Source organism: Cydia pomonella, chromosome 1, assembly GCF_033807575.1.
Source record: "Cydia pomonella isolate Wapato2018A chromosome 1, ilCydPomo1, whole genome shotgun sequence".
Lineage (NCBI taxonomy): Eukaryota > Metazoa > Arthropoda > Insecta > Lepidoptera > Tortricidae > Cydia > Cydia pomonella.
In genome coordinates this window covers 2,820,038-2,845,864 of record NC_084703.1, presented here as the reverse complement: position 1 = coordinate 2,845,864, position 25,827 = coordinate 2,820,038, and the positions used below count along the sequence as shown (strand labels likewise).

The window sequence follows — 25,827 nt, the reverse complement described above, 5'->3', positions numbered from 1 at the left end:
ATAGCGGAGAGATGGGACCGTACATTTTTTTTGTCACTGGGCGTCAGCTCATCGTCCTGTGTACCAAGACCCCAAATGAAGCCGTGAGACCTGGGTTAAGATGTACCAACACTAGTATTGTAAGTCTGTATATAACTAACAATCTATGGGCAAATTGGCCTGAAATAAAGAAATAAATTAAATTAAATTAAATTAAATTTAGATATTAGGCATTAAATTCGGTATTAGACCGCTTACGCAACGGCTTACGTGAGCGAATAACTCGCGAACGCGAAGCGGCGCGGCGCGGATGAATCAATCCTTTGATCCCTATGGAAGTATCCTACGTGGGCGATATCATTGCGAACGCGAATGCCGTGGGCCGCCGCGCCGCGCCGCTTCGCGTTCTCGAGTTATTCGCTCACGTAAGCCGCTGCGTTACAGTCGCGTCCATTTATTTACGTTGTACAGTCAGCATCAAAAGTAGCGGATCAAACAAGGCTTCAAAAGTATCTACCATTCTGTAACAGCTTAACAAAAAGTGGTATATTTATATGTAGACTGTAAAAGATATACTTTTGAACGTGAATTTTAGAATATCAGATACTTTTGGCGCGGTGTTTCATCCGCTACTATTGATGCTGACTGTACTCCTACAAATTAAAAATACATACAATTTCGTTGAAAATTCTGCAAACGAATTATTCGTTACTCTATTTGATTATTGTAAATTCATCAATTTCAAATAAAATAATTGATAAATCGATGTACAAATTTTACGTTATGGCGAATGCCGAATAGGATAATAATTCTCAAAACAGGAAGCAAACATAAAATACTCTTAAAATGCGCCTTCAATGGAAGAAAATCTAATTTACCATCAAGCCTGAATCTATAAGACTCGCAAACTTTTCCTTTACGCATCTTTCAATTCCGAAAAGCTAGTTACGTCCCGATTCGAAGAAAGATTAAGACACGTGTAAGATCTTGGAAAGATCTTTAAACGATCGATAACTAAACGACATGTCTAAATTGACGTTTATTTCGATTCCCCCGTGATCCCAATAAGATCTATCTACGATATTTCTAACGTCAAAGTGACATTGGTTGCCCGAATCGAGCTGCTTCTGTCAATTATACGACATACAAACGATATCTAAATGAGAACTTATCTAAACCAGAACTCAGGCCGTTAAAATGCAATTTTATACACGCTTACGATCTTTCGGCACTGAGTTGAAATTTAAGCACATGCTGTATAATATACGCTGTTCAATTTTAACTAAATGCGTGTAAGGCGTAAAATCGTGTGAATATTAATGGCCTTACGGCAGGATTGGATTATTTAAGTACAGCCGCCATTTAATATATCGGAGCGGCCGTGGTGTTCAAAAATATCTGAACACACACTAACGCCTTGGCAACACAAGCGTGTTCGAATATTTGTGAGCACCTTGGCCGCTCCGATATATCTGATGGCGACTGTACATACGTTTTTAGACTTTAAGTAAATGGATTTAAGGTGTAAAATGTGAATATTAATGGCACGGCAGATTTATTTTATTATTTGAGGACGTGAGCGAATAGGTAAGTGTTATCTGCAATCTGGGGCGGTAATGGTCCGACCCTCGTCAGGGTCGTAAAACGACTAGTGACGTCATCTAAGATCTCGAGTCGAGTCTTGCATCTCGACTTTCCTGGATAAAATCTGGCTTAGTCTTAAATTCGATAATAGTACATTACGATACAAGTGCGAATATAGGAAATTCGAAACGAGTGGCGATAAATTAAAACACGACCGAAGGGAGTGTTTTAAATCTACACGAGTTGCGAATTGCCTATTCGCACATGTATCGTACAACGTTTTACAGTACCTACATATGGCCCTTGAAATGTTCGACACAGTAACGTAATATGCTAATTTTCGCACTAATGCTATAAAGTAGCACCATATGTACTGTAAAATATCATTTTCATCTCTCCTATTCGGAAAGTTTACCTTTCATAGGCTGACAGTCGGGTGGAAAATTGTATTTCCCACGCTAGGGTGGAAAGTAATTTTTCACCACACCATCTGGTAAAGGCTTTCTTGATTGTTCAAAAACTAATGAGAAAGTTGCATTTTATCCACATGTGGGCAAAGTAATCAGATGCAAATTCTGAGCTGTTTCCTTATGTTGGCTAGTGGAATGACTTTTAAATAATGATTTTGAATGATATTTTTTTTTATTACGTTCAATTGGAATTGATTCAATTTTTTTTTGGTATTTCATAGTAGTTTCCTCGCGTTGGTGTGGTGAAAATTTTTGTTAAGTGTACAAATAAAAAAGAACTATTGTTTTAATTGTACTTCGAGCGACAGCTAACAGCCACATATGCCATAAGGCCGTTTCAGACACATCACAATTAAAAAAAAAAAAACCATCAAAATGTAAATGGCGCCGATTCCAATCATATATTCCAGTCACTCAGATAAAAGTAACCATCGTAACCGGTAACCTCGGACTAAAAAGACGATCGGCAAACTTTAAAAGCAAGAAATTAAAGATTTTCACTGCTGAACAGGTTGAGAGATTCTTAAACGACGCTCATAATGTCCTAATTAATTTGTCTTTTTCGAATTGTTTAAATTTCTCTGTAAACTTTAACTAATTTGACGACCAGTTTGGCCTAGTGGGTAGTGACCCTGCCTAAGAAGCCGATGGTCCCGGGTTCAAATCCTGGTAAGGGCATTTATTCGTGTGATGAGCATGGATATTTGTTCCTGAGTCATGGGTGTTTCTATGTATTTAAGTATTTATAAATATTTATATATTATATATATCGTTGTCTAAGTACCCTCAAAACAAGCCTTATTGAGCTTACTGTGGGACTTAGTCAATTTGTGTAATAATGTCCTATAATAAAATAAAATAAAAAATTTAACTTCATTGTTGTTATGTCGTTCACCTATCGCTGTAAGTACGTATCTGTTAATAATTTGTTCTAAAGAATTATATCTATAATATAAAGGTATCGTTTTTTTTTTCGGTTATGCAGTCCCTGCTTTCGAGTGAGGTTTATATTAGCTCGCTTGCGCCCGGGAGCTTGGCGTTTGAGTGATGTTTGTGTTTATGATATAAAGCGTTCAAAGGGTTAAGGAAGCCGTCCAGGTCATCCCCCCATCTCCGCCCCCATCCCTCTACCAGCATGCACTCGGTGGTTACGCCAGTCCACCTATCCGGATGAATGCGGTAGACGTGACCGGCCCAATCTCATTTGAACCTGTCGGTTTTTTCGCCATCGACAACGAGTTTTATTAATTGTAGATTTTAGTTTAATTAGTCTAATTTTATTGTACATACCTATGGAAAAAATTATGTCTGGAATAAATAAACTAAAACCGGCCAAGTGCGAGTCGGACTTTTTTTGCGAGGATTCCGTACCATTTATGACGTATTAAAAAAATACTACTTACTAGATCTCGTTCAAACTAATTTTCTGTGGAAGTTTACATGGTAATGTATATCATATATTTTTTAAAAGTTTATCATTCTGTTATTTTAGAAGTTACAGGGGGGGGGGGGGGGGTGGACAAACATTTTACCACTTTTAAGTGTCTCTCGCGCAAATTATGATATTAGAAACCTCAATATAATTTTTTCATTTCGAGGTACGGAACCCTAAAACATTTCATTTCATTTCATTAGAGCGCAATGTTTCTTAAGCGATCGTTTCTTTGAATAGAATAAAGTAAAGAAATACCCAAATACCATCTTCTAAAGTGGCCCAAAAGGCGGACTCTTGAAAGTATGAATATGGAGAGGAACTAGCCATAACTTGTTATGACTATACATTTCCGTTATGTTAAGTTGCGATCCCCGTGTGGAAAGACCATTACGGGGCCATCGTGTAAACGTGCAACTTATTTCGGTAAAACGTGGAGTCACGAGTTCCATTTCCTAAATATATTTTTAGCATAGAACAGGGAAAAACATATTGATATGTGTTGCGTAGTTTTTTAGTACTTTCGGTAAAGAACGATCGAAAGGTAAAATGCAAAAATGCGTTATAAAGAATATCTACCCTCATCTGTTATTTGTGATAAGAAATAAATGATAGATAATATTCACATTACCACATTGCAAAAACTAACTATTTCTGTTTAGCCCAAAGGTTGACTGGTAGAGAATGCCTCAAGGCGTTAAGTCCGCCATTTGTACCTCGTAAAGTTTAAACAAACAAAGAAACAAAAAGGTAGATTGAGTACAGACAGATTTTTTAATGAGTACTTTTTTTTGTTATTTAGTCGTATATTATATCAAATGATAGCTTATTTTATACATAATCTAACTGTAATTGGTTGCCTTATTAAAAAGTAGGTCAATGCAGTCCATAGTTGCCTAAATTTTAAAACAAAAATTGGTTAAGATTAAGTTAATAAAAAAATTGAGTATCTCCAATCATGGACACCCAACAACACAAAGATACAACACAACACAATTAACAAAGATTAAACCTCTTTAACCGTTATGACAGCACTTAGATTATGAAGAAAATAAAATATCACACCTGAATGAGATACGATTTTTCAAAAGTAACCAGGCTTCGATGACATTCAATTTGCACGTCACCGTGATGTCACGTGTCCGTCTTACGAATTTTCAATCTGTCGGTCACGTGACCTGTCGCGAGCTTAACATTCTTTCCCCATCACAAAAAGTGCGCAACGCCGCTAAAGAAGTTTTCACGTCAAAAAAATCTGACCGCACGCAATTTTACTAGGCAACCTATTTGCAATGTATCAACTGAACATTATCCATCAATTATTTATTAACAGATGCGAATAGATATTCTTTATAATCTGCTAGTCCTACTAAGTCTTAATTGAAAGAACTCGATTTCTTTTCAAGACTGCACTGAAAAGCTTCCCAGCATTGACATATATATATCTAAGGATCTTACGGGCAATAAGAATGAGGCCGGTACAGCGGTGTCACCCACACGAATTCGAGCCAATCGTGCAGTCTAACGCTATAATGTGATTCGTTGATGAGTTCGCATCACGCGCGTGATTGGCCAACACTAGTTGCGTTAGACTGCACTATTGGTTCAAATTCGTGAGTGACACCGCTGAACTAGATTCTTAGTGCCCGTAAGGCCAGTCCTTAGATATTATGTCATAACTTCCCAGTCTATTCATCTGTCCCGACTCTCGAGTTTTTGAATAATAATATGGTTGCCAAAAATTATATTAGCAATTATGAGGATTTTTTCTAGCGACTTCAACGATTCAAATCATTCTTGCTTTACTCTCGCTCGACAGAAAAAAAAAACACACGAGTAGGTGTCTAAAACGTACTTTTTTTTTACTACGTCGGTGGCAAACAAGCTTACGGCCCGCCTGATGGTAAGCAGTCTCCGTAGCCTATGTACGCCTGCAACTCCATAGGAGTTACATGCGCGTTGCCGACCCTAAACCCGCCCCCCCTCGTTGAGCTCTGTACTTCAAAACTTTGTAACAATTTATGCACAAAAGGTAATCATACATACATATAATCACGCCTATTTCCCGGAGGGGTAGGCAAGACTACGGATTTCCACTTGCTACGATCCTGACATACCTCTTTCGCTTCCTTAACTTTCATGACATTCCTTATACACGCTCGTCGGTTTAGGGTGCTCTTGACCTGGCCTTTCTTCAGGATTTCCCCGATTTGATCGGAGAAAGTCCGCCGACGTCTACTCCTTCCAGCTACCTCTTCTACTTCTCCCTTATACACTCTCTTTGTTAACCTTCTTTCACTCATTCTTTCCACGTGTCCGAACCATCTCAACATACCTTTCTCAATTTTTGCCACTACATCTTCGTTCAGTCCACACTTTTCCCTTATCACACTGTTCCTAATTCTATCTTGTAATTTTATACCACACACACTTCTCAACGATCTCATTTCCACTACATTCACTTCTCTCTGATTCTGATGCCTCTTCTGCCATACCCAACTTTCGCTACCATACATAAGTGTAGGCACCAACACCCCTCTATGCACAGCCAACCGTGCTTTTTGCGACACCTTCTGGCTGCTCATAAAAGCGTTGCGTGCCCCATTCACACGATTTTCAGCATTCACTCTCCTTTCAATATCTTCATTATGTTTACCGTCCCTAGTGAACAAGTTTCTCAGATACACAAACTCTTTCACTTGTCCCACTCTTTCAAAACCACCAATCAAAACTTCACAGTTTGTCATACTTTCTCCTTTTTCAAATACCATTACTTTCGTCTTGCTCACATTTATTTTAAAAGGTAATCATTTGAAAAATGCTTCTAAAAATGTGCAATTTTACTTTTGAACGACTCAGCGATTCATTTTTAACTTACAAAAATTGAATTTCTAAAACATGGTATCTGTGGTCCTGAGCACGCAAATCCAATGCTCACGCTTAGATACTACCAGTGAGTGTGAGAGGACACGAACCTATAGGGCCTTACCTTAATTGACTCGTCCGAAAAAATGGACTTTCCCAGCCCTAAAAGGAAAGGAGCCCTAGGAACACTAAAAATGACGTCACGGCCCTTCAGAACGGGACGGAAGTGTCATCATTTTAGTGTCTTTATACAGGATATTTATTTAGTCACCTGCAATAATTTACGGGCTGAATATATAGGTCATACTTAACTTTTACTATGGGACCAACCCAGAAATAGCGAAGAAAATGTTTACTCATAGAAAATATTACGACCGGTTTGGCCTAGTGGGTAGTGACCCTGCCTACGAAGCTGATGGTCCCGGGTTCAAAAGTCAATTTGCGTAATAATGTCCTACATAAAAAAAATGCCAAGGTCAGACAGCCAAAATGTATGAAACCGTCAATTTTTTTCGTGATTTTGGTGTCGGTGCCATAGTAAAAGTTGCCCAGGTGACTAAATAAAAACCGTAAAACCACCCAACTATAGTCCAAAGCTCCCAACTATGGTCCACAAATAAACTCAATTTTTCTCGTTCAGGTGTGTATTTTACTATATTTTTGTAGTTCTACGGCAAAGTATGTTTATAAATGGAAGGTAAAACTAGGAGGATTTCCTTTTGAACTTGGGGACTATAGTTGCAGTATTGGACCATAGTTGGGTAGTTTTACGTAACCTGCATAAGGAGCTTAACTATTTGAGCAGTATTTCCCAAACTATTTGGCAAATTGGAGTGGGCCCCGAAACATAAGACGAGAAGCCGATCAGGTTAACAGCTGGTACTAATAATATTTCATGCTCCCTATTTGAAACGGGACGATCGATCCTCCATACATACGTATTTGTATATTAGTCAAGCTCAAGCGGTCGGGCAGTTTTTTTTTTGTTTTTTTTTTTTTTTTTTTTAATTATAATTATAAAGGTTAGACTCAAAAACAGGTTATAGACAAATTTTTAAATGTTCCTAATTCTTATAATATAAAAAAAAAACAAACGGTCGGGCATAGCTATGATTAAAACACATCAAATTGTTTAAAAATATTTTCAATAATGTTAATATCCAGAGAGGAAAATGGGGGCTGTGTTTGTATGGAAAGGCGATTACGGGCGGTCGTCCCCTTTCATCTTATGACGGCCCAGAAGTGGCTCCCTTTCGCTGTTTTTGTTATGTAGTTTCACTCTATTTCTTCTTCCTCGCGTTGTCCCGCCATTTTGCCACGGCTCATGGGAGCTTGGGGTCCGCTGACAACTAATCCCAAGATTTGGCAGTAGGCACTAGTTTTTACGGAAGCGACTGCCATCTGACCTTCCAACCCAGAGGGTAAACTAGGCCTTGTTGGGATTAGTCCGGCTTCCCCACGATGTTTTCCTTCACCGAAAAGCGGCTGGTAAATATCAAATGATATTTCGTATATAAGTTCCGAAAAACTCATTGGTACGAGCCGGGGTTTGAACCCGCGACTTCAATATAATTGACTTATTGAACGAAAACATAAGTACCAGAACACAATCATTATCTAAATCCACAGCGCAGGCTTCGTCAAAAGTTTTCGTACCGATATTTTAGACTGGCGCGAATGTTACAAAAATATTGGCCGTATGACCGTGCTGTACTGCCAGCGATATTTCGCTGGCCCAATGTTACAGGGTTCTATGTTATATTTGCAAGATAGTTCAAATTCGACTTAATGTCACTATGACAATGTTCAAATTTCAGTTCGGTTAAAGTGAAACATGTAATATTGGGCCAGCGATTTGCTGGACCAGGTATGAACCAGAATAGGGACCCCAACCGCTGTCAATCTGAATAATTCTGTATTTGAATAATTTACTTTCTCACTCTAGCAAATACCTTCAATCCCAAACTCTCAACAGTCTAAACTCTAGCTACTCTTCCAAGACAAAATCGACTTGCCCGCAAAGATGGACTCGCCGAAACCAAAGGAACATAACATTGAAAATGTACCGGCCCTCCGGATCAAATTTATCGCCGGATTTGACACGTTATCGCGATACTTATTGCCGACTTACTGCCCAATTTCAATGACGACCCGCTTTACGATATTACAGATTGGGGGGAAGGGCGGGGGGGGGGGGGCGGGGTTATTAAATAAACTTAGTTACGACTGTCGTTAGGGCGAGAAATGATCGGGTAGACGTTTTTATTTGATTTGCTGCTCACGCTTCAACTTGGTCACTTAATTCAGAGGCCAAAATTTAACTTGTATAAGAATAGGAACAGAATTAGTATTAATAACCAAATATTAAAGGTTAAAGATTTAATAAAAAAAGTGAGGATTCATTTAAGGGTATATTAGGTATTGTGTTTTCTTTATCGATTTAACCACCATGTATTATTAACCATTCGTTTTAAAGATAAATATAAAGAAGATAACATTATTTTATAATTCAACTAGGCATATTACAATTACAATGCGCTTATCAACGTCAAATAAAGATACAAAAAAAAAAGAATAATTCTTGCAAATGAACGTGAATAAATCATGTGACTTTTATTATAATATTTTAAGTAATCGTAATAAATATTGACTTATTCTAAATAACGTTTTATTAAATTAAAGTTATATTACAATAAGTTTTATGTTGCAATTTTCACCCTTCTTTTGAATGGTCAGATTGATTTGAAAATTGGTAAGCGTAAATAGATTTTATATTAATAGGTAGATAAAGACCGACCAGAAATATATGATATTTGTCAAGAGCCGCTGTTATTCTCATGTATAGAGTGACAATTATGTTTAGTATGAAAAATTTAGTTCCAATAAAATTCCGCAATATGGCGCGTGATTATATATTCATGGTCAGGTTTTACGAGTTCATTGTTGGTGTCTTTAAAATACTTTTACGGGTTCAATTTATTGTGATGAATTGCTCATTTTCTATCTATACTATATGTCATTATAAAAGTCGGCCGTATTCGGACAATGTCACAACGATACGATACAGATCTGTTCCAATCGGCCCGATTTCGCAATTGCTCTCTAGGGGTAGGACAGACAAGACCACGTGGATAGTGGGGTGCTATGATCCGGTTTTGGGTGACATTGAGATTTTGGTGGCTTTAAAGATGGTGGTGTGGTAAAAACGTTCATATAAATTTATGAAACACCAAAAAGTGGTCACCCGTAGACAACCATCACGTATACATTGACACTGTTGAGCGCACTAACAATTTGCCTTCTAGAGTCAGACCAAGATAATTTGGCAACGATTTTGATAGCCCAGAGAGCGCAAGTGTTATTTTAAACGCCAATCATCTACGTTATAACGTTTACTTAACACTTGAACAGACTGGGCTGTCAAAATCGCTGCTAACTTAACTTGGTCTGACTCTAACGTTTCACGTTTGTAAAATGACGATGATATTTGTAAAAGGCAGAATCCGACAAGTTGAATGCGACATATGCATAGAAAACACCCATGACTTAGGAACAAAATTAAATATCCATGTTCATCACACCACGATCCCTTACACTCCCACATCTCTTACCAGGATTTGAACCCGGGACCATTGGCTTCATAGGTAGGCTACCCATGCCAGACAGATCGTCAAGATTCAAATCAAATCTATGCCGGGGCACGTACAATTTATTTTCCAGTAAGACCTTACGTTGTGCATTTTTGATATTTTGGGAGTCATTTTAGGGAATAATTTTGCACTAGTTGCTTTAATTATCAATATAAAAGTACCATCATTTCGGTGGTAAAATACAATATTCATTTATTGCACTATCGTACACAAACATGACAATTTATATAACATTAAAAATTAAACACTTCAGTACCCCTGGTGTAAATATTTTCGACAGCGAAACGTGACGTACGCGTTTGCGTTTAGTCTCATTTTGTATTGGATTTCGAAAGAGCGCGCCAAGCGGGACGTTTTGGAAACTCAAAATCCTATACAAAATGAGACTTAACGCAAACGCGTTCGTCACGTTATGATGTCGATCAAAGTTACACTAGGGGTACAGAACTATTACAATTATTTAACATTGAAAAGTTTATCTCTCAGAAAAATCAACTTCCATCCATAATCTCAACGACTATTTACTTCACTGGCTTCAATGACATTGTAACAGTTTTTCCGATCAGGTCACGTGTCCGTCTTACGATCAATCTGTCGAATTTGTCGGTCACGTGACCTGTCGCGAGTTTAAAACAATTTTCCCATCACAAAAAGTGCACAGCGCCGCTAAAGATGTTTTCACTTAAAAAATCAGATATAACAAATTCAAATATCTGGGAGACTGAACTTTGCTCGGGAAACATTGGTCAGAGACAAATAATTTCTTTCTCATTCCGTTCCCAACATTTCGTTAAGATTGGTTAAGTTTTGGAGGAGGAAAATGTCGAGAACGAAACCTTGATTTCTGTACCCCTAGTGTAAATTTGATCGACATCATAACGTGACGAACGCGTTTGCGCTAAGTCTCATTTTGTATAGGATTTTGAGTTTCCAAAACGTCCCGCTTGGCGCGCTCTTTCTAAATCCAATACAAAATGAGACTAAACGCAAACGCGTACGTCACGTTTCGAAATCGAATTTATTTACACTAGGGGTACTGATATTTTTACGTAGTTTTTGTGGTGGAGGTAATCCTCATTGGATACTGCCAGTCCGGATTCTGGCAGTATGCCCGACTCGGTTGGGATTGCTCCAGCCGCCTACGGACTAAACCCCTCCACCCTGTTTATTATTTTGTTCCGAAAACTCGGCGCTATCGGTTTACACGTTGTTTTCGGGTGTGTTTCTATGCAATCCGGAATATGGTGTTTGTGTGTTGTTGTCCTTACCGCACTAGTTCTAGCAGCCGCTCCTGTCAGAGCGACGGAGATATTTGCCTGAAATTCTCAAATCTGAGAGGGGCTCAGCTGATATTTCCTCTCAAAATCCGGATTTTGCACTTGCCTCAGTATACTTAGGAGGTATTGCTATTATATCCGCAGATACTACGGGCCGTTCCAATGGAGCGCCCAGATGCGGCTTTAATGTATTCGGAGGCATGCTCAGTTGACTGTGTGTGTACAGTTTTTATAGTAACCCTTTTAGTGAGTTTTCTATACTTTTTTATACCACATATGAAACGATGCTTTAAACTTTAACGCCCAGCCAAAAACAACTTTCCTTTTTTTATTTTTATTGCCCATATATTAAGGTAGTGTATACATAGTTTTGGCACTTTTTTCGTATCGATATTTTCAGACGTGACTGTACTTATAATTAGCCTAGAACACGCCGATCTATAAATATCATTACTAAAGTCCCACGGTAAAAAACAGCCATTGTATCAAAAGCAGTTCGAGGAAAGGATTATTTCCTGGTCTTGAAGAGATAATTATACACTATACTTTGATTGTTTAGCGTTACCCGCAATCTTTCGAATGTCGTCCACCCAACCGCTGGAGCTCCATTCATCTGAAAGCGGCAACCAATACGTAAACATTTTTTCATCACACTTGCTCGAAAAAGATTATATTTCATGCAAGTGTACTGAAGGACAAAGGCCACAATATAACCCGCGGGAGTTATGGATAGTCAACAACAAATTATAACTCCCTAGTTATAGCTTTTTTTTAAAATTATGTCTCTTATTCATACAAATCAAGTAGTATAAATGAGTTTTACTTTTAAAATACTGACGTTTATAATCTAATATTTTTGTGTATGTTTAAAATTATTTAATTCGATTAATTTTAACAGCAGTTAAAAATATTTTTACATAATTTTTAATCGTGGCTGAATGCCGAATAGCCGAACCTGTCTAGAAATTACAAAATGGCGGACGAATGTTTGATATGTCACCATATTTAAGAATTATTTCGCTTGAAATTTAGTTTTATCTTCGCAAGTGTGATGAAAAAATTGTTTGTCCACTTGCCATCACTTTCTAGCAACATGTCCAATATAATAGACAGCAAACGAGCAGGTCATCGCCGCCCATGGACATGAGCAACATCGGAGGACTCATGCGTCGACAACCTCTGAGAACTCCTGCTTGAAGAACCCCATGTCATAGCGCAAGGGAAACACCTGAGAAGAATTTTAGGTTGGTAATGCGTAACCCTTGGGACGACTTGGATGCGTTTCAGCGAGCTTGGCGGGATCTTGCTCAGCACAGGGAAGATCGTAAAGCGAGAGGGGAGGCGTTTGAAACACAGAAATAGGCTAAAAAAAATACGTAACCCATATCCTGCACCTTGGCTATGGACAGTCGGAAAATTGTGGGTCAGTTCCGGATGAGATACGCTCAGGACCGGGACAAATGCGTACTCGAAGAGAGACCTGTGCTCAACAGTGGGCGATAAACTGTTAACGGTGTTGACGTGAATTTATTGAAAAACACTTTATAAAAATAAGGCACAGCCAAAATTTAACAAAAATATATCATACCTACATATATGTTCATTTACATTCTTTTGGTTTCATGAGTAACATCTGGGAGCCCTCTTAAATATTTATTTCATTCTGTTTTTTTAGTATTTGTTGTTATAGCGGCAATCACGGTTCATGAGATACAGCCTGGTGACAGACGGACAGACGAACGGACAGCGGAGTCTTAGTAATAGGGTCCCGTTTTACCCTTTGGGTTCGGAAGCCTAAAACGAGGTATAGAGATCGTTATTGTAGTATTCTGAAGAAATAACTATTAAATAAAATAAAAAAATCTCTTTTTTTTTCTCACAAATGCGATGAAAAACATTGTGTACCACAGGAGGTACAGGAATTACGAACAGTACACATGGTGCTACTTTACCTTAGTACGGTAACTATTAGCACTATACGTGTGTATGTCGAAAATTTAAAGGGCCACTTGTACTGAAAACGTTGTACAATAAACTTGCGAAAAGGTGATTCCTACTTTTTACACTTGTTTCGAAATGTACCAATTTAAAAACCACTGTGATTCCCAGTACTGTGATCGTGTCATTACCACTCCTAGAATGCTACTTATTTCTCCCCGGGCCATAATTTGTCGACGAACACATTTGAAGGCCGCCAAAACTCCATTTTTCTCCCGTCGCTCTTTCCCCAATTAGCAATTCAAATATTTCTTTATTTCCCTTTCGAGACCTGAGATCGACACTCAGAACTCAGCAAACTTCACAGCTTTAAACAAAAACCAACTTTAATACGTTTGCTTTAGAGTTTAAAATGTAAATATGAATCAAAGAAATTCGCCTGGAAATTCAAATGAAGCTAAACCGCTTAGCGTTTCTGTGTTTTAATACGAACGCGCAAGGTTCATGTTAAATGTATGTTTAAAATGGGATCCTTTTGTATGTGAATTGAATTTTAATGTGTGTAATTACAATAATTGGTAGCTTTTTCTCTTTAATCCAAAGGTGCTGGCTTTTGACTTTTATATTTTGTTGTTTAAGGAACATGGTGCTTTTTGGACTGATACTCGAATAAGCTGATATAATTCATTTGGGAGTGGATTTCTGTTTTTGTTGATTGTGCGAAAAGGCCACTTTTACGGATAACAGCCGTAAGTGAGATTTTAAAATGTATAATATTACATTAGTAAGAGAATTAAAGGCTGTTTGGGAGTCGAATGTGCTCACGCGACGAGTTAAACTTTCCCTCTTCGAATCCACTGTGAAATCTGTGTTGCTTTTTGGCTGCGAAACGTGGAGAGTGACTAAAGGCCTAACTAATAAACTTCAGGTCTTCGTCAACAAGTCCCTCAGGTCGATCCTTCGCGTTTTCTGGCCAAAAACCATTCGAAATGAAGACCTATGGAGTATATGCCGGCAAACACCCATTGACGAAGAAATTGCGACACGGAAATGGAGATGGATAGGACATACTATTCGAAGAGGGGAAACGAATAATGCTACCATAGCTTTCGCGTGGAAACCGCCGGACGGAAGCCGTGGCTCCGTGCGTCCTGTACCCTCTTGGCAACGGTCCGTCCTAAGAGAGCTATGAGCGGTCGGGTTGAGCTGGAGCGAGGCCAGAAGACGAGCTGAAGATAGGAAGGCGTGGCGCGAGCTTGTGAAGGCCCTTTGCACCTCTGGGGTGCTTTAGGACAACAACAAGAGAATAGTTGAAAACCTCTTTACAAACGTAATCCTCTTTTTATTATTATTATTATTCAGAGTCCACTGCGTCCCACTGCTGGGTAAAGGGCTTGCTGCACTTTTTCCATTCGTCTCTGTTTAGTGCTATATCTCGCCAGCCTCTCAAAAAGGTTCCAAAGAGTCCAAGTTATCCCGCCATCACCGACGAGGTCTACCAGCTCCTCGGTTAGACACGTGGGGATCTAACTCAGTGGTTTTCTTGGCTCACAAGTCGTCCGGCATTCGGCAGACATGACCAGCTACCATTTCAACTTAGCCGCTTTCCGAGCTACGTCTAATATTTGAGTCTTGAACGCTTGGCGCAGCGTGGTGTTTCGGAATCAATCCCTTAATTTAACACCCAATATGTTGCGCTCCATAGCTCTCTCCATAATCCTCTTATCACAAGCTTTTATTTAACTTGCCCTGTTAGTACTCGTATGTATGTTATTTTGGTAAAAATAAATTAAAATTGATCCACTTCCCGATTTTCGATTTAGCTGAAATTTTTCATACTACCTACGTATAACTACGTACTAGGTAAGTTTTACAATAGATCGCATATACTGTTTAAAACCATATTACCATAGACAGTGATTGGTTAGAAAATATTTACTTTCTTTTTAAATTTACTTCGCCAGTATGGTCATACTTCGTTTTTAACAAAACATCAAATTTTATTGGATTGCACTAAATTATTCCCGCTCTTTATTATTTATGGCGATAAGTCCGATTCTCAAAGCTCTTACCGCTAGACCGCCTACTAAATATCAGTCTACATTGCTAATGGCTGTACATTATGGTCCTTTGAGCCGGGTTTGTGGTTCCTATATGTTTATGAAGTGACTGCGCCGAGTCGCTCTGCGGCTGTACGGCAACGTTTAAAAAAAGCAAACATCATGTTTGATTGGGTAGCGAATTCATGCTCTCTATTATTTACGATAAGACATTAGATTATTGAACCCACCATTCCACATTCATCCACATTCTTTTAAAGAATTTGAGCCACTAGACCACCAGCGCTTGTTAAATATCAGTCTACTTAGTGCCCGAAGTGACGTCGGATGGCGCAACTTAGCCAATGACGTCGGGAGAAGTCTTATATATTTATAAAGTGACTGCGCTGTGTTGCTCTGCAACCGTACGGCAGCGTTTTATAATAGAAAATACGAGTATCAAGCTTGATTGAGTAGCGCTAAAAACTCATGCTCTCTAGTATTTATAGCAAGACGTTTGATTATTGAACCCACAACCTTAACTACTAGACCACTAGCGTTCGTTAAATATCAGTCTACATTCTTAGCGCCACATGCACCATTCCACTAACCCGGAGTTAACCGGTTAAACCTGTAGTTGCCATGGTTACGAGTACAATTTGACACTGGGTTAACGGTTTAACAGCTTAACCCCGGTTTAGTGGGATGGTACAAGTAGCGTTAAAGTAACGTCGAATGGAGCAACGTTGCCGGACTTCGCTCGACATGTTTGCTAAATCGCCTGCAGATCTTTATTCCTTCAGCAGGGCGATAGTTCTGAATTCAAATAATCGTTGCCAATTATCTATCAAGAGACTTCCACCTTCACAGTACTTAGAATTTAGGGGGGGGGGGGGGGACTTTCTCCATCTCAAAACCATTGCTAGGATGCCTGAGCCCCTAAGCCCGGGCCTTGTTGGCATAGATGGAAATTCAGCCCTGCGAGTCGTCGTCTTATGTTTGTAAAGTGACTGCGCTGTGTCTCTCTGCGGCGGCGGGGCAACTGTATTTACAAAGCAAACATCAAGTTTGAGTGGGTAGCGCTAAAGAACTCGCACTCTATTATTTACGAGACGTCCGAATCTTGAACGCACAACTTCTTACCATGAAACCACCAGTGCTTGTTAATTATCAGTCTACATTCCTAGTGACTGAAGTGACGTCGAGTCTACGCCTGACGTCAAAACCGCGCCACTACTGGCAACGTTGCCGGACTTCGCTCGACAAGTTTGGCAACAGCGCACGACACGTGTCGTCACTCGTCGGTGACGTCGGGAGAAGTCTTATGTTTGTAAAGTGACTGCGCTGTGTTTCTCTGCGGCGGTGGGGCAACTGTTTTAACAAAGCAAACATCAAGTTTGATTGGGTAGCGCTAAACAACTCGTGCTCTATTATTTACGCACCGCAATTGGTTCCCTCTCGTTTGCTGTGTGGCATTTTCATTAAAGCCACTGTTTGAACTTGGAAGAGAATTTCCTCAGAGCTTCGTTTTGAAACTTGGCTTTTCGCTTTCCTTGTCCTATACAATTATCATTTTGTTGGCGAATTTTTCGTTACATTCTGATAAAATTTCATAAGTTTGAAGAGCTTCTCATTCCGGGCGGAATAGAGTTACGAAGATTGCACACGTTTTCGTTACTCAGGGGAAGTTTTTGTAGGACAGGGTGAAATTGCGATGATATGGTACAGCATAGGGAACTCTATACTGGGTGACTTCAGGGTCATGAACCCCAATGTCAAAAATGTATTAAGATGATCATACTGAACAAGGTTTCCCATCGGACCGATATGAAAATCGCGAAATAAAATATAACTCCTGGGCCCATGCATTTCGTCTACTCCGGGGCCTCAAGGGAATACATTAGATTCTTTATCGTAATTTTGTGATAATGAAAGTTCATTGGGAAATTTGTTTATTATGACCATCTTAAAACATTTTTGACATTCGGGATCACGTTCCCAAAATCATCCAGTATATTCACCAGATGTTATCGAAATCTGTCAAAAAATTAACAAAAACAAACCAATAGAATAAAATAATGACCGTTATAAGAGCTAAGAGTTTTTTTAACTGACAAGGAAAGGTACCCAACTGTCCGGTTCCGATTTGATTTATATTTATATATGTTATAGAGTAGTCTAAAATAACGGACACGTATTTTTTTTTTTAGCTGCCCAAACTCAACCTATTGGGAGAAATTGTCCTCCAAACTACTAAAAAGTTACTAAATCTTAAAACTCCTATAGAAAGTGATGCCGAAGCAACTTGCTAGTTAAGCTAGCCTATCGGTGTTCTATCGGATACATTTCGGGGAGTGTCCACAGGAACTGCACGATCTGATCCCACCTTCCCCTTTCCATCATCGGACGTCCAGGCGTGGGGAGCGAATGCACCCGTTCGTGGTACACATTCCATTTGTTCGCACTAAACGGTTTGCCTCCTCTTTTTTGTTACGGACGGCTAAAGAATGGAATGCGCTCCCGCCATCTGTATTCCCTGATAAATATGACCTCGGTCTCTTTAAAGCAAGAGTGAATAGGCTACTACTGAACCGGTGAGCTCCATCTTAGGCCCTGTCTTCACTTTCCATCAGGTGTGACTAGAGCCAATCGCCGATCAGTTTTTAATAAAATAAAAAAAACAAATTGATTGCGTATTACGTGTTAAAGTAGCTATTATTACGGCAGATAGTTTGGCCAACCCTTATCTTCAACGTTTGTGTCATCCACGACGACGCGCAGATTTGACTTTGACCATTATTAAACATGATGATACAAGTCAAGGCTCGCGTCGTTGTGAACGACACAATCTATAATAACGGTAACCCAAAATAAATGTCTTAAATACTAATAAAAACTGACCAGGGCCTCAAGTGCCCTGGGCTGGAATCGAGCTAGCGTCATTTGCTATCGGGGCAGGTGCCTAAACTCCTCAGCCACCTCGGCCACGGCGGCATAGGTCGAAATTTCTAAGTATATGCAAACTTCACTGAGGACTGCAGGCTTTGGTCACTTTTTCTAAGTATATCGCATTTATTTCAGTTTATAATTTATACAATAGTTAATTAGTTAGTACTTGTACATTGTGTCTATTTTACGTGAATCGAGGTAGCGCTACTCTAACCACCCCAGCTCCTCCACGAAGCCTAGCAATGTTTTGAGGTTGCCCACTGCCCCCTTTAGTGTGCACAGAGTAAATAACACACTATAAATATTTTTAAAAATATTTTAAGTAATTTGTTTTGATACTGGTAGCACTGATAATGGTGTTTGGTAATAAGACTAATGAGGGTGCCTTTCGACCAGAGATGGGCTATGCTGTGCTATGCTATGTTTTCATATATTTGAAACGTAGCTGTAGCTGGAGCTGCGTTTCAAATGTATGAAAACGTAGCATAGCAAGCATAGCACATCTCTGGTCGAAAGGCACCCTAAGGCGAAAAATGTATACCTATTTATCCGTTCTCGTGTCGCCGCCGGTACGAAGTTACACGAAGATTTGTCATATTTATCAAACTGCAGCGAAATGAACTGGATATTGTTTGTCTTATATATCAGACCGTGGTTAAAAGGTTTTTAATCCCACGAGAAATGTTTAACTTAATACTTTCGCTCGGCCTACTCGTTATAAACTTGATATTCACTCAAAGCCATACATAATAGGCCTTTTCATCTGTGTGAGATGTTATAAGCAGCATCCTGGTAACGACACTTGCGTTCGTGGCTGTATAGCCCTATGCGAGAGAGGATCCCACGTCCACACACGCGGCAGGTGTATGCTTCCCCAGGTGGGCGAGGGTTGGAGGCCTGCTCGTGGTGCCTCATGCGTTTCTCTCTCAAAGAGGTAAACCAGGCATCGTCGTGTTTGGCTTGACCATCATGAATAGCACGACGCTATACGGGTCGGTCTTCGGCCAGTTTCAAAGCCATAAAATGAGTCAAAAATACTGAGATCGGCTAAGAGTGTAACGTAATAAACGTTGGCAATGAATGAGTTACATTCAGTGAATACTATGTTAACACTTACCATCTCCGAGTAGCGGTGTTGCGTCGACATCTGGCCGGCCCGACGGACATAGCGGTAGGGCCGGCGAGGCGCCGTTCTCTGATTCCACCTGGGAAAAAGAAATAAGAAACCATTAAGAAACACATTTTAGAAACAGGCATCGTCGACGTTGGGGTCAAAGCCGTAAGGCTAAAGTGGGACTGGGTAGGCAATGTGCGACGTATGCACCCACAGAGGTGGGCTAAACTAGCCACGGAGTGGGTGCCACAAGTAAACGCCGGCATGGTCGGCCTAATAGGAGAGGGTGGGACGACTTGAACGCATTTGTCAGCAACTGGACAGGTGCTGTAGTTAATCGGGAAGATTGGAGACTACATGGCTGTTAAACATTCATTGCCACACATATATAAAATGCAAGCTACAAAATACAGTGTGTATTTTTGTTTTAACTGCTAACTTTAAGTAGATGTAGGTTTTAGTGCTATAAAACAATTCTGAAAGATTTTTTAATTTAGTCTTAACCAGAGCATATTTAATTTTTGAAAATGTTTCGAGCGGCAATGTATTTCGTACATCGTAGCGCCTAGTGTCAATTGTTTACAGATCAGCCAAAATGTATGAAACAGCCACTTTTGGTATTAGTCCCATATTACTCGTAAAAGTTATACGTACTTATATATTCACCCCCTTTATTATTATTTTTCTATGATACAGAAGGCAAACGAGCAGACGGTTCACCTGATGGTAAGCGATTACCGCCGCCCATGGACACCTGCAACACCAGAGGAGTTGCAAGTGCATTGCCGGAATTTAAGATAGGAGTACGCTCTTTTCTTGAAGGTTTGTAGGTCGTATCGGTTCGGAAATACCGCAGGCGACAGTTCATTCCAGTTTAGCTGTGCGAGGCAGGAAGTTTCTGGAGAAACGAACAGTTGAGGACTGCCAACCATCTTGTTGAAATTGTTACAAATCCTTTGTGAGCTGATAAATAAACATTTTTATTATTTTATTTTTTTTATTTTTATTTTATCTAAGTGGTGAGGATAGAAATGTTGTTGCGTAGAGCGATGGCGAAAAGAAGCGGCAGACTTTCAACCGAACAAAAAAGGAAGGAAGGGAGGAGGGATTAAAAGAACACCTTGATAAGTAAAAATATAACAAATGGCTACCATAGATCGTGTCATTCACGAGGACGTATGCCTTGTCTTTATTGTCATGTCGTTAAAGGTCAGAATTGACAAATCGACGCGTCAGCGTGGATGACACGAACTTATTAAATCGAATTTACACAATGACGCGAAATTGTAGTCGTTTGCATTAGTAGTTTGAAACCTTGGAGGATTTAACAACTGGAGACGCCTTGTCTGTAATTTTCTGTACAGAACAGTCTTCCGCTTTTTGCGGGGGAGGGGCACGTCAAATGTATGGCGTATAAATAGCCATGTCAGATCGCTAAACTTAGGTACGGTACTTAGGTACGGATTTATTCCATCGTTTCTACAAGTCGTGACATATTGTTCCGGCATGACGATGGTCCGATATATTCAATAATGCGGCACTTAAGAGCAATTCCTTGCTGAGCAACTTTTCAAATCTCGAATTTTTTAAGCTATGTTTCTGTCGCACTGCGGTGGGCGGGAGTGCGTGCGATGAGGACAACTACAGCTCGGACTAAAATTCCCACACAAAAAACTCAAAAATCGAGGTTTCACTCTCGACTGTTTCCTCCTCCAAAACGTAACCATTCACTATGAAATTTTAAAAACTGCAAGAGGAATAAATAATCTGTGCCGCTATGTTTTGATTTTTTGGATATTTGATGTCATATTTATATACTGAGCCTTGTTTTGCAGCCAATTCAATTGAGCCGTTTTTGCGATTTTCAAGGCGTTGTGATATTTATCTTATTTGGAAAAAATCATTGCTCTAGGTTAAAAATCCAGGAAGGAAGCAGTCGAGAGCGTTTGTATGGAAAAATCGCAACTAGGAATTCCTCTTAAATAGATCATTATATATCCAAGTTTAGTATCTGCGCTTATAATATATTACTTTCTCTATATATGTGACTAAAAAGCAGAAATCGTTCCATGTTTATTAGATTATTTATTTTAGTATACTTATTATAGTTAATTAGTATACTTTTAGTATAGTTCTACGACATTGAACTAATATTACTTCGTATAGAACCGGCACGCAGAACCAGTATTTTACGCCATGAGTTGTTGTTTTGACTATAAACCATTGAAGCGGAGCGTGAATCTCGCGACCTAAACGCGGCTAACCTGAGCGAATAACTCTCAAACGCGAAGCGGCGCGGCGCGGCGCGGGAGAATCAATCCTTTGATACCTATGGAAGTGTCCTACGAGGGCGATCTCGTCGCGAACGCGAATGCCGTGGGCCACCGCGCCGCGCCGCTTCGCGTTCGCGAGTTATTCGCTCAGGTTACCCGCTGCGTTGCGCGTGGGCCGCTGTGTAAAAATTTAAGGCGTTTAAAATATTCTGGTCGCGTGTTAAGGCTGCTATTGCGAGAATTTCTTTGTTTGGTATGGCTTCTCTATAGTTATAATAACTTAATGTTCTACGACACACTTAAAGACACGTTAAAATTAACTTACAGTAATCTGCATAACGAGTTCTTCAGATATCAGGTTATCAACGTTTGTGCCCGATTAGCGAGACACCACAGTTGCGCTTGATATAATGTGCATTTCCTTGTTGACTTTCTTGGATGATAATTATATTACAAACCATACAGTTCACTTTAAAATAATACGAACTGTGTAATAGTATTTTCACAGCAGTATTTTGAATTAATCCGAAATTGATTATATGTAAAACATCGAAAAACCTCTTTTATTTATATTTTATCTTAGCCTATTTACGCGTAGTAATATTATTTTTGAATAGGAATACCGCGCACAATAAACATGTCTTTTTGACAATTAAATATCATAAAAAGTACGGAAGGTGGAGGTAATTCCACACTCCATAATAAAAAGGTTATAAGTAATCTATGATTTGACTTCTGTGTACTGTCAAAGAATTTATGGAGTGTGGATTTAAGAGGAGAGAAATCTCTTATGATAGAACTGTTGCAAAAGTGTCCAGCTGTCAGCTATAAATAATAGTTCCAAATCTCTCCAGAGTAGCGCTAGAGTAGCTAAGAACCTAGGCGTTATTGACGGAGTGATGTGCGCTGTCTATGATTTGATTTTTTTGTTCAAGTACTCTAGGTATTGTAGCGCCACCTATTTAAGGTTTTTTGATGAGACTTTTGGTATATGGAGATTTCTTTCCTTACCTCCACCTTCCATAAAAGAATTGGGAGTATTACGCGAAACTCTGTGTAGGGGGCGCCACTACCACAATCCATCACAATCTGAGGGTCTACCGCGAAACAAGAAAATCGAAATTTCGTTATCTAACCTCTCTATCACTCTTGCACATTCGAGCGGCACAAGAAGCAGGTAACTACATTACGATTTTCGCGTTTCCTGGTAGGCCCTTTGTAAACAAACCGCAATCAGTTTAAGGCGCAGTATGTATAAGTTACTCTATGGTTTTTGAAAGGTGCTAGTGCTGCGCTCTGGCGGCAGAACATTGCATTAATACTCCCTATTCAATTTCAGTATGAAATTGTGAATGTCACAGTTACATTGTGAAATTCAGTATGAAATTAAATTCTTTGACTGCACGTAGAAGTCAAACCATAGATTATATTGTCACTTTTTGATGCATAGACTTAATATTTTCATCCTCCAAGTCTTTGGCCTATATTCTTTTTGAATCTCTAAATTATGGAAAACAATCTCTTATAGCAGAACTGTTGCTGAAGTGTCCAGTTGGCAGCTGTTAATAATAGTTCGCAATCTTTCCGGTGGCGCTAGGATAGCACAAGGACATGACATGAACTTAAACGTTATTGACGGAGTGACATGCGCTGTCGCTCTCAGTGTTTTTTTTTAAATCAAAGTTAAAAATTGTTTCGTACCTTAAATAAGGTAATAAATATTCGTACAATATTACTCAAAATTCAGCGTAGAGGGCACCACTACTATATTCAGAGGCCATGAAACACGAAAATCTGAATTTCGTTATCTGCCTCTCCGCATCACCGTTGCGTATTCGAGCGATAAAGAGGCCAGATAAAGAAATTTAGATTTTCGCGTTCCGCAGTAGGCCTCTGTAAACAAACCGCTTTGATGCATCAATGTTATAATGAAACTTCTCAAAAAACTGTTTAAGGCTTAGTATGTATAAGTTACACCAAAACCAATACAAAACAATCAAAACCAAACCAAACGCATTTTCAAAACCAAATTTGGCTTTGCAAGTCATATTAGAGCGTTCCATGTTTCCGAATAAAAGCAGTTGAAGGAGTCGCCGTCGTCAGATACGGCGAGGAGGACTATATATAAGTTACTCTTTGGTTTATGTGATGTGATAGTGCTGCTCTCTGGCGGCAGAACATTGCAGTAATACTATGGAAGGTAGAGGCTATGGAGTGTGGAATTAAGAGGAGTGGCATCTCTTATGGTAGAACTGTTGCAAAAGTGTCCAGCTGTCAGCTATAAACAATAGTTCCAAATCTCTCCAGAGTAGCGCTAGAGTAGCTAAGAACCTAGGCGTTATTGACGGAGTGAATTGCGCTGTCTATGATTTGATTTTTTTGTTCAAGTACCTACTCTAGATATTGTAGCGCCTATTTAAAGTTTTTTGATGACACTTTTTGGTACATGGAGATTTCGTTCCTTGTCTCCACCTTCCGTAGTAGAGGCCTCTACCTTCCATACTCCCTATCAAAGAGCATATAATCACTACGTTTTACTCCCTATTGGAGAAAACTGTCAGTTACTGTCATACGTTCAATGATACGCATAATTTACAAGCTATTTAATAATTTTAATCAAAGTTTACATACAATAGTGCGCGTAATATACTTTTGGCTTGTTTGTGATACAAAATTACGATTACCGTATCTATCATACTTTTTCGGTTTACTATTTTTGTATATCTTTATGTTAAGTGTGTGTAACGTATAAGTTTAATGAAAATTTATCCAATATCCGGCCTTTTCCCATGGCTCATGGGAGCCTGGGGTCCGCTTGGCAACTAATCCTAAGAATCGGCGTAGACACTAGTTTTTAAGAAAGTGACTGCCATCTGACCTTCCTAACTAGAGAACAAACTAGGCCTTATTGGGATTAGTACGGATTCCTCACGATGTTTTCCTTCACTGGAAAGCGACTGGTAAATCTCAAATGATATTTCGCACATAAGTTCCGAAAAACTCATTGGTACGAGCCGGGGTTTCAACCCCCGACCGGATTGAAAGTGAAAAAGATATCAAATTATCATTAAAAATTATGTGTCAATGTGTTAGTTTGTGTGTTTTTTTTTGAAGAATTGAAGAATTTTGTAAATCGTGAGTAATGCTTGAAAGTATTTGTTTTACAATTGGGTACTGACACATGTTGAATATTGTAACAAAATTTAGTTAAATGGATAGAAAATGAGCCATCTATTATAAAATAGTGGAATTTAAAAAATTATATTGAGATTATAAAAAAATACAAGGCTCCGAAGTCTCCAAAAAAAAAATTTTTTTTTACTTTCAAAAATAGAAAAGAAAATGGTACAATTCGATTGCTTTCATTTTATTGAAAAATAAAGTGTATGACAACTATACACATAAACGCAATATTTCAGGGTCAAAATGGCAATTTCCTTGATCTTCCATACATTTAGGACAGACTTATATGATGTGACGTCACATCACCTTATCATTTTGTTATACATAGGTGTTTCAATCGTCGAGTGCGACTTGGTCAATTTGTGTAATAATGTCCTATAATATTTATTTATTTTTATTTAAAACATTAAGATCTTTCAAATATGTAGCCCACGTAAGTAACGAAACTATATATATATATATATTTATATAAATAATCACCACTATATCTGATTGAACTGCGGCCACCTTGTTTAACATTTCAAAGTCCGGGTATACCTGAGATATAAATCAGGCCGAACGGCCCGAGGTAAATCAATGACACCCTTAGATGTTCAGAGAGATACAGCCCTTACAGTGAAACTAATTTTCTATATTATTTCCAATATTCGGGAAAACACCCATCACTTTAAAAACAACCAAAACTCAGCGGCGGAGAGCGTCGAAATTTTGAAACGTATAATAACTCCACGGCCGATTCGGCCACGGCGACTGCTATCAACTCCGTTGCTGTCTCTGGTGTGCTCGCAAGTGACTGATGTAGCCGATCTTGCTACCAAAAGTTCGCGAACATTGCGAGCGTACCATTGGACCATTTGGCGTTGAAAGTCAAGGTCCATGGGGTCCCAGCGCGCACAAGTTTTATGGAGAAATCGCGAAACGCCTGGTTGACGTAACTGGTGACCGAAGAGCCGGCTTCCTCGCACAACGTATCAGTATTGCGATACAACGAGCAAATGCCGCCGGCATCCTTGGTACAATGTCTCTAGGGCCTATTTTAGATATAAGCTAGTTATAGTAATCCTCTGTACATCC

General features: G+C 39.2%; 1 protein-coding gene and 1 long non-coding RNA gene across 7 annotated transcripts in view; both read right to left on the bottom strand.

The window, feature by feature from the left end:
* Positions 1–7,262, bottom strand: part of LOC133526740 (uncharacterized) — a 57,917-nt gene extending 50,655 nt beyond the window's left edge. Inside the window, exon 1 of the long non-coding RNA XR_009800768.1 lies at positions 6,899–7,262. This is a non-coding gene — a long non-coding RNA (uncharacterized LOC133526740). The remainder of the gene's footprint in view (positions 1–6,898) is intronic.
* Positions 1–25,827, bottom strand: part of LOC133526503 (adenylate cyclase type 5-like) — a 472,750-nt gene that overhangs the window by 243,387 nt on the left and 203,536 nt on the right. For all 6 annotated transcript variants that reach the window (XM_061863171.1, XM_061863191.1, XM_061863199.1 and 3 more), the window contains exon 4: positions 19,301–19,388. In XM_061863171.1, coding sequence (XP_061719155.1) covers positions 19,301–19,388 — 88 coding nt within the window. The remainder of the gene's footprint in view (positions 1–19,300; positions 19,389–25,827) is intronic.